The sequence below is a fragment of the Phaethon aethereus genome (assembly GCF_964289735.1).
Source record: "Phaethon aethereus genome assembly, chromosome: 20".
Classification (NCBI taxonomy): domain Eukaryota; kingdom Metazoa; phylum Chordata; class Aves; order Phaethontiformes; family Phaethontidae; genus Phaethon; species Phaethon aethereus.
The window spans coordinates 7,876,290-7,893,286 of NC_138596.1; the positions used below are offsets into that span (position 1 = coordinate 7,876,290).

At 42.2% G+C, this 16,997-nt stretch overlaps 2 protein-coding genes across 2 annotated transcripts in view; one reads left to right on the forward strand and one right to left on the reverse strand.

Annotated features, from left to right (window-relative positions):
* Window positions 1-894: 894 nt before the first annotated feature.
* Window positions 895-9,488, reverse strand: TTF1 (transcription termination factor 1; the record flags this gene model as incomplete). The annotated part of the gene is made up of 12 exons (XM_082008862.1): window positions 9,458-9,488; window positions 8,655-8,755; window positions 7,171-8,485; window positions 6,126-6,376; window positions 5,544-5,729; window positions 3,886-3,964; window positions 3,470-3,600; window positions 2,946-3,174; window positions 2,545-2,634; window positions 2,255-2,320; window positions 1,484-1,569; window positions 895-1,055 (listed from the first exon to the last, which is right to left on the reverse strand). Exons 2-12 carry the CDS (start codon window positions 8,722-8,724, stop codon window positions 895-897), a joined length of 2,664 nt encoding a protein of 887 aa, XP_081864988.1. The 5' UTR covers window positions 8,725-8,755; window positions 9,458-9,488.
* A 312-nt stretch (window positions 9,489-9,800) lies between these two features.
* CFAP77 (cilia and flagella associated protein 77) overlaps window positions 9,801-16,997 on the forward strand; it is a gene marked incomplete at both ends in the record, with an annotated part of 61,390 nt that continues 54,193 nt past the window's right edge. Inside the window, one exon of the mRNA XM_082008872.1 lies at window positions 9,801-9,926. Within this exon, the coding sequence (XP_081864998.1) occupies window positions 9,801-9,926 (126 nt within the window). The remainder of the gene's footprint in view (window positions 9,927-16,997) is intronic.

Sequence of the window (16,997 nt, forward strand, 5' to 3'; positions counted from 1 at the left end):
CATACAAATACTTTACCCGGACAGTAAATTTTTTTTTTTTTTTTTTACATTCATTCGGTCAATTTACAAACCATCAGTCTGAGCAGATAGTTACAAACATCATACAAGAACATGAGCACAACCTTTGTCTTATCCCTCAATTTTCTTACTAAAATGTAGAAATTCTCCTTGGCACAACAAAAATATATATATATGTGTGTGTATATATATATATACACACAGACACAAAAACACTGTCCATTTTGTCTCTGTATTCCAAATACTAACAAAAACATTTTAAATGCATTGCTCTGGTTAGCATGAAATGACATTACGATTCATAAATGGTAATGGACAAAAGTCCCTTTTCTCTAGGCGGGCTGATAAAAGTATAAGTCTACAGCAAAAATAAAAATTGGTTGCTTCTAAGAACAAAGTATCTGTTAAAAAAAACCCTCAAAGTTATGCTGTTTCCATCAACACAGATGTCTTAAGATTTGTTTATTAGAGGTATTTAAAAGCAAATTGAAAGCTTTTTCCCAATTCCATTAATTTTTTTTTAATTATTTAAAATTTACTGAAGTTCTGAAAACAAAGCTCACGCACAAAGGGTAAACAGCAGCTTTTAACTCCACAGAAAACAAAGCAGTGGAAAAATACTATCTTTGAGACATTCAGAAAGCAGCTTGCATGCTTAGAAGACTTCTAAAACCAAAGCTAAATTAAGTAATAAAAGGTGGCACAAAAACTGTATTTACCTCAATCTTCAATATGAAACAAGAAAATCAGACCGGCATATCTTTACTTTCTCCATTGTCAGATGGCCTGTGTACCTGCAGTTCTTGATCTGCACCCACTTTCAACCAGATCCATTTTGTAGTTAAATACGCAGACTAGGAATTGTCTTCAAGGCAGTCAATCACTCTCTTCACTGGAGTCAAAAATGTCACTGAGTCGGAAAGCTTTTTTCTGTTGCCTGGCTGTTGAATTGTCAGAACTAAGGTGTTTCCCTTTCCTTTTTTTTAACTTTTCTTCAAGTTCTGGAAGTTTCTCTTCAAAAAGATAATCAATAATTTCTTTGAAAAAAAGAAAAAAAAAAGCAGTCTTAATTTGGATATGTAGGGGAACTGGATGCCTGGGGGGAAACAGGATCTCACAGATAGCAGTTATTTTGCCAGTGTTAAATGCAAAAAATCTCACTGTTCCGTAGTAATCATAGTGGCTGCAGGGTATATCAGACACATATACATGCAAAGATAAACTAAAAAAAGCACAGTCATAAAACTTGTAAAGCCCAGGTATTAAAGAGGTTGATAAGCACTGCATGAAGATGTTATTGAAAGTAAACTGTTATTAAAAAAGCATTTAGTAAAATAAGTATAAAGCCGGAGATTCTAGCCAATTTACTTAGGGGAAAGCTAACTAAGAAAGCATTGAACATATGTATCCTCTTTGATTCAAACAAATACCTTAAGGAGTATATAAAAACAGCTGGGATACTGACCAGAAAAAGTCTTTTTTTGCCAAAAAGGGACACAGGAGACTTTTAGCTTATAAAATTTTGCTTGAACATAGGCTTTAGGTACATCTCTGAAAAGAGAAGATTTCAAAGAATTAGTGGTGCATGGAACCCTTACAAAGCTTAGTTGTTACCGTGTTATCCATTCACACCAGTCAAACAATATCTTAGCTTTAGGTAGAAAGGATAGATTTCAAATCCTAATTAAAACAGTTTTTCAAGATAACAGTTCCCCTTGAAGGTAAGAACTTAAACCATGCCATCGTACATATGTATTATATGTTTAGTGAAACAAAACAGTAAATGAAAACGAAAGTATGTGGAAAAAGAAAAAGAAAAAAAAGCACCATAGAGAAAGCATAGCATTCACAGTACCGGTAGTTTCGTATTTGCCACTTTGCTTTGTGTTACATTGTATTACACATTAATTATCCCTTTTTCCTATGTGTTGATTAACACCTAGAAAAGTCTTTTATCAAAGATTTAGCACAGACGGCATAACACAGTTCCAGTACACAGAATGCGCTATGAATACAGTAAGGGTGTATTGCCTGAAGTGGTTAAAAATAAGTTTCACAGCCTATAGGCATGGTTTATTGCTCAGTACTAAGCAAGTATATACACCTGTATGTTACCAAACTAAATGACATTTTCTATAGTTGCAGAGGTCTAAGAACTTTGATTTCTTTTTGGAATTTTTAGACTATCTGCTTCAACTACCTTTTGTATCCATAAAAAAGAGGAAAAAAGGTTTACCCAATAGTATTACTGAGTTCTTCCCAGTTTACTTCATAAGCATCCTCCACTTTCATTTCATGCAACCTGTGAATATAATACAGAAGCAGTTTGTAGGCAGAATTCAAGAAATAATGCAATTATTCTCACGGCTCCCCCAGTCAGAAGTCACAGAACATTTCATCCAAAGAAAGAGTGGTTGTGAAACCGGTATGAAACTGCAGGCATGCTGTTCTCACCCTGCAAGCTTTTATGAACGCAGCTCGGAACAGCAAGAGATAAAAAAAAATTCCAGTAACTCTGAACTATACCTTTTAATGAGGTTGATCTTGGCCTGTAATCCTTTCGCTCCCCTATACAACTGCTGCCCTTTGGTCATCTTGTTTGTTAAAATTGTAGTCCTTTGAAAACACACAAAAAAGGTTTCTATCATTTCAAGAAATTCCAAGCATCAAAAGGAAGTGTCTTGAGAAGCAGAAATCAGGCTTCACTATCACAGCAGAAGAAAACTCACCACAGCTAGCAAGGAGTTATTTGTCTCAGACACATTTGCAACACCTCTTCTGTAGTCTACAACCTATTTATTACCTCTCTCACCGAACAGTCATCATCCTGTTACAAACACTTTTGTGGAATGGAGTTAAATACACCCCAGAACACATTTTACTAGCTCAATTTAGTATATCTCAATATAGTAAAGGCAAAACCTTACCATTTCTGTTTACATTGTCTCCAATATCGAGTTCCCACTTTAGCTTCAATCTCAGTCCATGGTAATTTCTGGTACAGTTTCTCACGGTCAATTGAAAGATCTCTATGTGACTTTGATGATGATGAAAGAGAATCTGCATCTTCCATTTCCATTCTTTTCCTAATCACCTCCTCCACTGCACGCATTAGCTTCTGGGTCTCTTCCTTTGACCAAGGACCATAATTAATAGCTAAAATTGAAATATAAGGTTAAGGCATAATGTATCATAAATTATTACCAAAAGAGGCAAAATAGCAAATGCTTCACTTTGCATTATTCTTATTTACAGGACCAAACACACTTCCCAGAAACTCTTCTGCGTACCAGACTTGAGTGAGGAGTTCAGCCTAATGACTAAAAAATAGCACTGATCCCTAGTTTCTGTCTTTTAAAACCTGGTTGACAAATTCCTCCTGTCCTCCCCCTGAAAGCATCTATTTAGATGACAGTTCTATTTAATAAAGAGTTGCATTTGTTCCATGTACCTGACTTGATTTCAGAGTATTTCATAGCAACTGAGAGGTTAGAACGGGACATCATCTCAGAAATCTTCTTCCAATCATTGCCATGCAGAGCATGATACTTTTTTAATTTCTCTTTCTCTTCCTTAGTATACCTAGTTGAGGAAATAGGCACATCTTCAGCTGTAAATTCAAACCATTCTAATATCTTAAGAGAGCTGTAATCTTTACCAGCGTTTCAATGTTATTCACCACTACCATTTCAAGTCACATTTTAGAACAGAGGAATTGATAATGACTAGTCAGAAAAATGAATTGTCAATTAAGTCACAGTAACTGGCACAAATGGGAGAGATGATCTTCATTTATATCCATTTTTAATGTACAAATAAGCATTAGAGGCTCATATTAGCATTCAGAAACTCTTTCAAATTACTCACCTCCCTTTATAATTGTTTGGGTCAAAGATCTTCCTTGCTCGATAATATATCAGCCTCCAGGGCCGTGGTATGCCTTCAGCTAGAAGGTAAATGGTTCATTTTTAAGAAACATTTCTCACACCAGTGAGGCCACTTTAAAAAAAGCCAGAGCAAAACAAAAACAAAACCCATCAATATACATTTTCATAACCATGCTGTCAACAATAGATTCTCTCCATTCAGGAGAACGTACTCTACAACAACTTCAGTAACTGCACAGGAAGTAGTCTGAAGGGAATCACCTCAGGAGTTTTAAAGATGTAATTGTTATGACCGTGCTAAGATTATGAATGCTGACAGCTGGTAAATAATTGTGTACATGTGTGCGTACGTGTGGGTGAATACTGAAAATGGAATTTTTGAACTCTCAAGCACAAACCTGTTACTAGCTACAAATTGTATGGACTGGATGCAAATTTTGATAACATCTGGATCAAATGTAGTAACACACTGAATACTCCTATTAGCAGAGAGACATGAGACAGCCACCAATCAGGAGGCTGAAGAGAGATTGTGCTTCTGCATATGGACTAGTTCAATGGAAAAGTGGGGACTGGGGGCATCCAGCAAAAACAGTGAAGGCCTTGTCTGAAGGAAAGATCCTTGAAGTGGGGAAAGATCCAGAGACACCAATACCTAGGACACATTAACAATCTTGGTCAGCAATGCCCAGGAGAGGTGACTGCAAGCAACTCGCGTAACACTGACATGACTTTCTGCCCAATTTTCCCAGACCAGGAGCAATCTCCCAGATTGGAAGGGAAGTCAACATCAGGCCAATGTGACACTGCAGGGGGAATGGCTGAGTGTGTGAAATAATCAAGGAGGAACAAAACTGTAGCCTCATTGATCCTTAAATAAATACTACTATCCAAATCCATTACAGGTTGTCATTTACTCTGTCTTGCCTATGCTAACGATACAGAACAAACACAGAAGGAAAAGACACCGAGAAAGTGCACTGAGTAGATGCATCAGAGATGTTACAAAATGAGTACATTTGCCATATGAAACGTGGATGTTTTCTAGCCAAGAAAAGCCCAACAAAATGAGTAAAGTGGAAGAAAAGCAATGCTCTTCCTGCACACAGAATCTTAGCCGTAAAAATTTTGTTTTCCTCAAGTCTTGGAAAACTAACTACTTTGGCTAACGACCTAATTTCTTGCAGTTTCTGCCATCGCTCAGTCCTAAACCTGCCACCTATTTATGGGCTCTCACTCAAGTCCTGAACCTGACACATACTTATGTGCTCTAAGAACAGATGACAATTTTAGACAGGACTTAATCACACCTCCCATTAAGAAGTCATTATGCTTAATTATAGCCTAGCAAATAATGCACCTGCAGCCATAAAACCCAAATGCAAGTTTGAAAGTCTATAAGTGGTGTTGGTCATGATGATATTTTAATATCTAAGCTCTTCATACCCGATAAAAGATAGTAAGAACAGTATGCCGTACAGACTATTAACTACATCATCTCAGCATCATGCTCCTTTTTTGCCAAATTTATCAACATTAGCGCTTTTCAATAAAAAATTATGTTAGAAAATACATTGTGATATCACCAGGTTGTGGAATGTAACATTCAGCTATTTGAGAAGGAACTTAAATACTTACAAAGTTTTTCACAAAAGAGATGTTCTACTTTTAGGCGGCTAATAGTTTCTTTATCTTCTGGAAACCTTGAGGTGAACAGGAGTTTTTCAGCACTGTCTATTCCAGTAATCGATAAGAACTCTTCAATATTTTTCCGGATTTGATCATTTTCCTTCTGGGAAAATCTGCCAAACTTGACAGCAATACCTAAAATAGACAGCAAGTTTTATTTTAAAAAACTAAAAAAAAAAAAAAAAAAAGAGAGATAGCAAACTTCAAGTACCATCTCTTGTACATTACATTTCAGGTTTAGCAAATGTGTAATGAAAGATCAACAAATTCACATGGTGAAAAAAAGAAAACTGAAAAGAGACAAAACAAGAGTTGGGAGCCGGTAATTTACACATACACTTTGGACTGGAATTTAACAATGAGTAAGTAGATGCTATGAAGCAGAGAAACAGAAAATATGTCCATTGGAATGACGTGAGACAGACTCCATGGATGTGACAGACATGATACAAAAACTATTTTTCCCTCTGTCAAAACATTAGCACAGCTGCACAGTCCTTCCTCACTGCAACGATATTTTGGAAGACTCACCTTGTTTTTTAAACTGTTTAAACCTCGCTAGGTCTCTTCCAGCCATCTTCCTGATTGAACTGTCTGATATATTCCTCACATGAGGAATAAACTCTTCCAATTCTTTTTTTGCAGTATCCAAATCCACGACTGAAGACATGGTAGAGTCCAGGCACTCTTCATCATCCAGAGTAAGCTCATCAGAGGCTACTATTTCAGTAGAGGAACTATTCTGGTTCTCCTTCCTATTTGATGCCGAGGGTTCTGGTGTCCTGATATTAAAAAAAAGAGGCATAAAATTAAATACACCACTCGAGCTTCAAAACAGATTTTGTTAGTATCTCTACCATTAAAAAAATGAACACATTCATTACAGAACAAGGAATACTTCACACATCTACCCACTTGTATTTCCAGCCTTTTAACATAGATGTAATCTATTATCAAATTTCTATACTTACAGTATTCAAAGAGCTTGCTTAAGTTTTTAAAATCCACACATTTCCCACAACACTCTCACACATGGACATACAGAAGAAATAGCGTCTCTTGCTACCACTGGCAACACAGAACTTTTCCATCTGTCTCTTACTAGTGCTCTTATTGTGGGTTCTAGATGCTGTAAAAGCATCAAGAGCTACTTATATGAGCATTTGTTTGCACAGACCTTACTAGTTGCTTGGTAAAAATGTGTATGTTCACTATAAATACCAAATTTAACAAATTAAATCCCTTTCCCCTCCCTTTTTTTTTTTTACTAAATACGAATTTCTTGCACATAAATTATTTCTATACCTACAATCTTTAAATAGGAGAAAATATTCTGTGTTGAAGGCAATGGTAGTATATTCTTACAAATTTTCATTGTATCGTCACAAGATAACTAAGCTCTTAAAGTAGGTCTCAATAACATCTCAACATACTATAAAGGTTTTTGAACTTGTTTTTAAAAATACATAGGAAAACAGACTGAAGAAAATTCTGGGACCCAAATAATGTGATAGAAACTCGGGAGGGTGAGGGGCTGGAAATAAAAAACAAAACTACAAACAAAACCTAAACTTACATTACATCAGATTCAGAAGAGCTGTCTTCCATGACAAAAGCACTGCTTTTTATTGCCTTTCTAGCACGCACTGCAGTTTTTCGAGAAGATCGATCAGCTGCTTTAGTCGGCTTAGAAAAATTTGCAGATACATCTGTAGAGTCTTCATTCCTGGCAGGAGAAGCATCGCAGTTACCATCTTCATGCCATTGCTGGGGTGTTGCTGCACCACCCTCTTCTGTAGGTAATGGCAAGACTGTGTCTTCCTCTGGCCTGTTTTGCTCTGGAGATGACAACAGTGACTGGCCAACAGTTACATCTGTGTCTTCCTGCATATCTTGGATACTTCTGCTTCTTTTCTTCTTTTTCTTTTTTGATCTCTCCTCGTCATTTTTATAGCATGTTTCTGAGGTAGGCAGCTCATGTACCTCATCCTGTTCAGGCAATTTCTCTTTTCTTTTCTTCTTTTTTGATCTCTCCTCGTCATTTTTATAGCATGTTTCTGAGGTAGGCAGCTCATGTACCTCATCCTGTTCAGGCAATTTCTCTTTTCTTTTCTTCTTTTTCTTTTTTGATCTCTCCTCGTCATTTTTATAGCATGTTTCTGAGGTAGGCAGCTCATGTACCTCATCCTGTTCAGGCAATTTCTCTTTTCTTTTCTTCTTTTTCTTTTTTGATCTCTCCTCGTCATTTTTATAGCATGTTTCTGAGGTAGGCAGCTCATGTACCTCATCCTGTTCAGGCAATTTCTCTTTTCTTTTCTTCTTTTTCTTTTTTGATCTCTCCTCGTCATTTTTATAGCATGTTTCTGAGGTAGGCAGCTCATGTACCTCATCCTGTTCAGGCAATTTCTCTTTTCTTTTCTTCTTAACAGACGGTTTTAAATGAACGTAATCAGCATCAACCTCCTGACAACTATCAGTGCTATGCTGACTTATTGTGACACAAGTCACATCACTTTTCTCATCTGTACTATGGTTATACTTCCGCTTCTTTTTTTTCTTTTTCTTTTGGGAAGCATCCATTCCAGTTTCATTGCTAATTTCATATTCCAGTTCTACACAAGAATTATCTAATGAAGACTGTTCCTTCTCCCTCTTGTGGGTTTTTTTTTTTTTCTTCTTTTTACAGCCTTCACCACTCTGTGCTGCTTGATCTTCAAACAGCAGTGGAGAAGCATGGCTAAGCTCTGCATTTTGCACACTTTCTCTTTCATCATTTTCATGTTTCTCACTGTATTCCTTGTGTTTTCTCTTCTTCTTCTTCTTTTTCTTCTTCAGAAACTCCTGAACTTGAAAGTCATCTGCACTTGCTTTTTCTGTCATATTTTTCTTACCTTAAATAAAAGATGTAAGTTTTACTACAGTGCTATAATCTATGTTTATATAGTGTATATATTTATTTACACACTGTTAATCAGTAAAAAAACCAACAAAAACTCAAACCATAAAATTGCTATGGAACTACTTGATATTTTCTTATAAACATATAATAAAGATACTTACTTCTCAAGCCAGCTAATTTTGCAAAGCGACTATGAAAAAGTGACGCTTTCTTCGTCAAACAGATGTGCATCACAGCTGTATTCAGCCTTACAATTGCCTTTCTGAAACAACAAAGATACACTTTAATAATTATTTGCTTTAAGTTGATTTTGAATAATTAAGCAATGACAGACTGCTATATTCCACGGTTTTCAGCACTGAAACAGCAACAAGCTAAAAGTAATAATGAAATATTAAACTAATCATTACTAAAATCCAAGTTCTCTAATTAGAAGCTTCTGACTGGCTTTGCCCACGTTGAGGCAGGCCCAAGCCTAGCCAAGACCAGCTCCAACCGACTCTGTAACTCGAACAAGTCTGTTTCTGAAAACCGGAGTTACACAGAGCAGACAGGAAGTACTTTTTAGCACGTTTTCTGCGGTCAACACGTAAAAAACACTTACAAAACAACATCCGTCATCTCTGAAACCCAAGACCTTGAATTTCACATCCCACACACAGCTGGGCTGACCGGTACTAGACATTCCCTCCGCACCAGCACCGGGAACCGGCTGCCCCAAAATCTCTGGGGACAGACACCAAACCACGCGCTACCACACAGCTCAGCCCAGCACCGTGCTAACAAAGCTAGGCCGCGGGCCACAAGCCGAGCCCGCGGGCACGCCTGCGATCAGGCCGTGGGGCAGGGCCACACGGCACCCCCTGCGCCGCCGCACGTCCCATCCACCGGCCGGCTCGCCGTTACCCTCCGCCTCTCTCCGGGACTGCCGAGGGCGAGGGAAGCAGCCAGAGCAGCCACATACCTCTCGGTAGCATCGGCCCGCTCCCTCTCTCCGTCCCGGGAGAGCACGTCGGCCCACCCCCGCGGGGATAACGATCCCGCCCGAGGCCTCCCGCCACACTTCCACTCCCCACGCGCTCCCACCGCGTCCGCCCGCAACGACACCCCCCCCGGCACCCTCCTACCGGACTCTCCGTTCCCCCTCGGCCCGTCTCCTCCCAGCGGAAGCAGTTCCCGCCGGACCCATCAAAGCGACGGACCGACGGCGTGGCAGAGCGGTTGCTAGGATACGGAGCACCGCCGCTTCACGCTCACGGGTCGGAGCTGCAGCTCCACGGCGAGATCCTGCCGGCCCCAGCGGCGACATGGCGGGCGGCGACGTGGTGCCTCCGCGGCGGCCGCTGACCCTGGCTGAGGTGGAGCCGGGCAGCGAGAACGAGCGGCTGGGGGTGGCCCGGGACAGCATGCTCCGCAACCCGCGCATCCTCAAGGTGAGCCCCGGCGCCTCCGGTCTCTCACCGCCACCCCTGCCCGGCCACTCGCGTCCCTCCATCCTAGCGCCGGTCCCCGCGGTAGTCCCGGGCCGCCGCAGCCACACAGCGGAAAAAAGTTTTCCGTTAAAGCACCTGGAGGGTGACAACAGTTAAAAACAGTCGTGTCCCCCCATAATTTATATGACAGGGAGGGAAAAATGTGTTTCATCGCTGCTCCTTCGTGTTTTATCACCGTTAAGCGCCCGGTAGCCCCGGGGTGGTGACTGGCGGCAGTGTGGGATGGTTTTTCCCCCCGAGGCTCGGGCGTTTTTTCGAGCAATAGCCCCACGGTTTGAGGAACGCTGCGGGACAGGGACTGAGGTGTCACTGGGGCGGCTCTCTGCCTCCCCCCCAGCAGAGGGGTCCTGGGGGTGGAACACTAACTCTACCCGCCTAAATTAGGGGTTTAGACCGGCTGTGGAGGTTACGGTCACTTCATAAACTCCTGGCACTTCTCATCTGACCAATTCCACTTGTATCCCCGTCCTGTGGACAGCCTGAGCTCTGGGTGGGCTTTAGAAAGCTTCAAGCACCTCACTTCGGTTGCCTCCTCCTTATCAACACCCACAAGCACAGAAAGGCACACTTTAAGCCCCCCCTCGCCCCGAGCAGCAGCTGAAGTACAGCCCTCGTCCCCTGGATGGCACTCGCAGAACAGCTCCGTGCCCCGAGCAGCCCTTCCCGGTCCCAGTCCCCACGGGGGACATGCCACTGGCCCGGTCCCGAGCCCCCCCGAAGTGCTCGGGGGCCAGGATCCTTGCCCTGAGGCTGCAGAGGGACGGCGGCTGCAGCCCCGGGCACCCGGCGGCTTGGCTAGCCGCACTTTCTTCTCTTCTCCTGCTGAGGGCAGCCAGCTCTGCTCAAAAGCCGTGTTTTTCCCACAGCAGACAGCGGTGGCAGTTAAACCGCTGCGGTAGTTGCGGTCTTGAGTTCCATTGGCAATCGTACCCCGGCACCGGCAGGCTTGGATGTCGGTCATAAAATTTTGGAATTTTGAATATCACAGAAAATTTGAGTCTTCCAACATTGAACATATTTATTCATCCCCACCCCCCCGCCATGAAACTCTAAAAATCAATTTGGACATTATATCAGGAAGGCAAAGAAAAAAAAAAAGTAGGTTTTGCATCATAACCCAAACACAGCTTCACCTTTTCAAAATCCTAAACTTCTATTTTCTTTTCTCTGGATCCTGTACGTTTGATAGGAAATGGCAGCATCTTGGCTTAGAAGTGGAAATGGGGTGAGATTTCCTCTCCTATCTGCCCCCTCAGAAAAAGCTGGTATGGCCAGAGGTAGGCAGGGCATCCCGATCTGTTCTGGAAGTGCCAGGAACCTCCTCAGGAGGAAGAGGAGGCAGCCCTGCATCTTCCCCATCCCTCCAAACTGTTTCTGCCTTTCTAAGAAAAGCATGCTAGTAAATACATTTTTAGGTGATGCCTGAATATGAATCAGAAGAATATGTAATTATATGGCACTTAAGGTATGCTAAGGCATAATTGCAGGGGTTGGGTTGATCCTGCTTATTTTCATGATGCGTTTACATTCCTTAAAATGCAATACAAATAAACCACCCCCCTGCGCTGTAAATCCCAGGTCTATGACTATAACACTGGGGTAATCCTATGAATGGCAGCCCTTCTCCTATAGCGTATATGTTGTAATTAGATTATATGTGGTCATTAAGATTATGTTGATTTATGTGGGAGTTTTACCTGTCTGGACAGGAGCATTCGGCCCAGCGCTGTCTGTCACTAGAGCTCAGTTGATGTCTTCTTCCCCTCGGGTCCAGCAGTTTGCTCAGCCCCAGCTTTAGGGCTTGATTTTTTTCTCAACATAACTGTTGCAGAGCATCCTGGCAGCAGGATTTCTGAGCAGTTACAAACCATGGGATGTTTTAATAAGACTCAATCTGGATTTCTGCTATCTGGCCAGGTGAAACTAAAATTTGAGCAAGCTTTGAGAAAAAGTAGTGTAAATTTTAGCATTATGGACAACTTCTCTCAGGGCTTCCTTGCAGGAGGATTTCCTTCACAGTAAGCCAGCTGGTAGGGATGTAAAGAGAGCTGCATCCACCTGATGCAATTCTTTAACATGAAGTAACTGGGCTATTAATTGGGATGCCTTTACTCTTGGAATCAGTGGCTATTACACCTCAGTAAAGGAGGTCATAAAGTTTGTACAGCAAACCAATGACCCCCTGCCAACTACCTTCCCACATTGCATCATGCCCCACTGAATGCTGAATTTACCAATGTGTCCCCCACTGCCAGGAGGTGATGGCAGTTTACTGGGTAAGCACTGGCACTCAGTCAGTCCTGCTTGCCAGTGCATGCACCGGTAGTGGCATACACACAGCGTCAGCCCTCTGCCACATCTCTTCTTCATGCTTCCAACTGCAGTCTGCTATCTTTTCCCCCTCTGGGAGAGCTCTGGAGACCCAGCATTTTGTAAAGAGCTGCCAAGGGGGATGGCCAGCAGCTCCCAACCCTCATGCTGTGTGGTGCCACCTGAAAACCAAGGACACAAAGATGGCTTAGAAGAAAGGGAAAAAAGGTTTTGAGACAACTGCAGCTTAGACGAGTGCTTCTGGCAGCTGTGGGAGGGCACTGAGGAACGCAGAGCTCCAACAGCTGTCATTAAGGTTCACAGGACAGCAAATACAGAAGAACCTGAAGCCCAGTTATTATGGATGGGACACTTGCTGCCCAATCTTCCTCCAACGAGCACTCGGTCCCCAAAGCCTTAGAGCAAGTGTGAGAGACCTCCTACTTTGCAGCAGCTAACAACAGGATCCCCTACTTTCTCTTCCAGTTCTCTCGCTTATCTTCTAAATGAGGCATCACGTATCCAGACGGAGACCACTGCACAGCCTGTGTTTCTGGCTGACCCTCCTGCCTCAGCTCTGCCCAGCCCCGTCCTCCCACCAGCATGCGTCCACACACGCTGGCTATCACAGATTAAAATCATCATCTTTTCACATAAAGATTTCTAGGGATGAATGTATGAGTGTATGATGTGTTTTAATTAATCAAGGAATTAATTTAGTTTATCAATATATATTTGCTTGATGCATAAAACAGGAAAATATTTCATCTACTGATGCCAGTAAAAATCTGAGCAAAGCATTTTTGGTTTCTTTGTTTTTACCAGTAAAAGACTTAGTCAAGCACTTTTCTCAGTGCAAACTTACTGAAAACTGCTGCATTACAAAAATAAACCAGCTCTGTGCAGGCAACAAGACTTCGCCACACTTAACCCCCAGCACACCTGACATGCACTGCAGAAAAAGTGGCCCACACCAGTTTGGTTACATTTATATTAACATCTTTTGGGTAACATGCCATAAAGCTCAACATACCGCTGCCAAAGTCATTGTGCTGCCAGTCCCTGGCATTGGACATACTCCTGGGTGCGAAGGTGAACGGGAAATCCCAAGTGCCAGACCCACATGCCAAAGTATCCTCTTACCTGTCAAAGTATGGCCAGGGGACATGCAGAAAGCGGGGAACTGCTCTCCATGACACACCTTCAGAGCTGAGAGGCATCCAACTCGCCTCAGAGCCCCAGCTGCATCTCTCAACATTAAAAAGTTGTTTCAGAACCGGCAGTTCTGAGGAGGAAGAGGATGGTGATGGTGCTTTGCAGGCCGGGAAAGGCTGGCGGCCAGGGCTCAATCCCAGTGATCCAGGCTGCAGGAGAACCGGAGTTAACAAACAGAAGTTTTCAGCACTACTGGAATGTGTGATATTTGTTTTAAAAGGTTGTTATTTACATGACAACTGATGCCAGGCTCTTTTTATTGGTCTGAATGCCAGACCATTTAGGGTTCATTTTCCTAAGTTTTTCTCTCCAGCCCCGAGGGCTAGAATTCTTTATTTTTTCCAAATAAGATTGAACAAAAGCTACAGGACTCAGGCGATAATATTTCAGCAGCTACAGTCTCCAGAGGAAGACTATATGATCAAAACAAGTCGCAAAACCACAGGAATTGGCACACTGATAGCCTTGGTTTTGTCAATCCCAGCAGAGGAAGGATTAACTAGGCCAGGGAGGCTGAATTACTCTTTTTTAGTGGAGGAAGGGGACGTGAGCCTGCTCCACGCCCAGGGAGAGCAGCTCAGTGTGGGTGATGGCAGGGCACCAGCCGGGTGGCCATGGGACTCCATTCGCTACATGGGTACCAAGTAAAGGCAGAAATCACTCACCACATTTTTCTTTTTCCTTTTGTGCCTATTGAGCCTTATCACAAAGTATTTCTGAGCCATCTGACTTGTCACACACAGAGCAAGGCACTGCTCAGAGTTGTTGCAAGCTCATTTTGGTTTCTGGAGCAATCCATAGAAAGGACAGCTAACAAAAGGAAGTAGTAGCATTTTATCAAATTAAAATTGTGTCACATCATGAAAAAAAAAGCTCTAATTATGCAAGAGACAAATAGGGACAAATGCATGGTGTGAAAAAGGATGTTACAACTTTGAGTTGCAAACTGCATGCATCTCAAACATCTCTTGCAACACTAATTACTGAAAGGGCTGGTTTTCCATCACTCTGGAGTTGAAGTTTTTATTAATAGACCTACATTGTGGCTGTAACAGGGCTTTTGTAGCTGAATGTTGTGGTCAATCTTTGACCCTTTAGCCCTCACCTTGCTTTTTTTTTTTCCTTTTTTTTTTAAAAACCTTCTCTCCAAATCCACTTTTCTTCTTCCACTCTCCCAGCACTGGTGTAGCAAGGAGCCAAGGCAAACCTGGAATGATGCTCCCACCTCACCAAGCCTTTTCTCAGGGCAGAGCCAGGAGGCACCACTCACCTTTGTAACCCTCATCCACCTTTGTGCAAGGACCGCTAATCTGTGCGGGAAGGGAAGGTGATAAAATAAAGGCTTCCTTAAAAACATACCCATCACTGGATGCTCAGGGAGCGGCTGTATGAGCTATTGGAAACCATGCAGGTGTAGCGTCTGCATGACAGAGGGGACTGACAGAGACCAAAATAATTTCCTCTCCACACAGCACCTACTCTCCAAGCGAATCGAGACAGCGCAGGTCCCTGTGGTCTCACACAGCACACCTCTGGTCTCCTCAGGTGATCTGGGGGTTCAGCCACAGCCAACATCTCACAGCTGCTTCTATGTTGACCAAGAGACCCAGGTGTGGAAAACTCTGCTGACAGCATCACCACCCTGCAAAGCATCTTCCACAAGCATTTAGATAACTTCCCTCAGCTTTGTTGATTTAAATAACTCTGTTCCCTGTCCTAATACCTGCTCTCAGCTGTTTGGAATCAATGTGTCTATTGAAAACTTGATCAGGGACTAGATTTTGGTTTGTCTCAGGTGAATAACCCTGTAACACAGAGCAGAGTAGTCACAAGTACTGTGAGCCCTATTTTGAATAAGTTGTCTTTTATTTGGTATTAATTATACTATTTACCTCAAATCACTACATGTGCTGAGCATCCTGCCTTCTGCGCTTGCTGCTTGGGGACGCTGAGGATTAATTAGTGTTTATGCAGCATTTTGTGTGCTTATTACTATTATTATTATATCACTACTACTATTATATTTTTGCAATCTAAGGCCAGTGTGCTTTCAAAAATGTGTTCTGAAACGTCTACACAGTAGAGCTCAATAATTCATTAGAGAAATAAACTAATGAAGGGCTGGTTAGTCAAATAATCATTAGGTTTGGTTCTGAGCTTTGTCTTGCCAATGCTCTGACTTCTAAGGGTTTTCTTCTCAGCATGAATTCATTTAAGATTTTAAATTAATTATTTGGTACACTAAAAATTAAACTACTTATGAGCTTTAGTGCCCTCCCATATTTTGCACAGACACCACTGAAATAAATAAGGCATTTCCAAGAGGCAAGTAAACATTCTGCATGAATAAAAGTAGTGGGTTTTTCTCCTGATTATTTGAAGGCAGGACTTAGGCTGCAAACTGCCAGCTGTGATTCAGCAGGCAGAGGGACGGCACCAGCAGCACCGGGCGTTCATAGCTGCTCGCCCCCAAGATCGGCACGCAGTATGTAAAAGCAAGCAAAAGGGCATTTTGATCCTTTATGTGAACAAAACAATGCAAATTTGTGAGACTAATAAGCCCAGAAACATTACAAGGTGAATGCCTTTTATGTTCCTGAAAATCTTCTATGTTTATTTATCTAATACAATGGAAATAAAGCTTCAAAGGCCCTTTGATTTAAAAGTGCATTATTGAAGTCAGCCAGCACAATAATAACCATTAGACCGAGTTGTTGCATTATGACCCTAATAGCAGCGTTGTCATAGCAGAGAACATCTGTACAGCCTCTTGCCTGAGTTGTTGGTGATGTAAAAGCAGAAATTAAGCTAAAGGAAGAGAGAATATAGTCAGAAGAGGAAAAAATAAAATGAAAAAAGGTCACAAATGGGTCCATGCACTCACAGTGCCTCCAGAGCTGCAGCAGGCTATAAATTTTTATGATGAACCTAAAACTCAGGCTTTCTTCTCTGAAAAATTTAAGAAACTTTGGGGGAGAGCCAACACCAGTTTATGCATTGGCCCCAAACTACATTAAGCCAAGAGATGATTTTCAGATTAATTCAACTCCAAGACACCACGCAGAAGGTCAGGGATATTCCAAGTTCCAATAACGTGCCCTTACCCACAAACCCTTCTCCAGAGACACTGAACCCAGCAGGCTGAGAGAGCGCCAGAGACCCAGCTAAAACTTGTAAGAGCACAGGAATATCTCTGCCCTATTTCCTCTCCATCCTCAGCTTTCCACTTCACTAACAATAAATATCCCTCCTCCTCTGGAAGAAGCACAAGAAAAAGTCCTGAGCGTAGGAGGAAAAGCTGGCAGAGGCTCGGTAAGGACTGCCCTGGGCAGGAGGGCATTGGGCAGGCAACTGGTGGGCAGCTGCCCAAAGAAAAGGCGAAAAGCTCTTCATTTTTAAACCTTTGCTGCAATCATTTCCCCTCTTTTTGAGTGCTGCCTAGCAGGATATAGAGCAAACGAAGCACGTTCACGGCGATCACAGGGA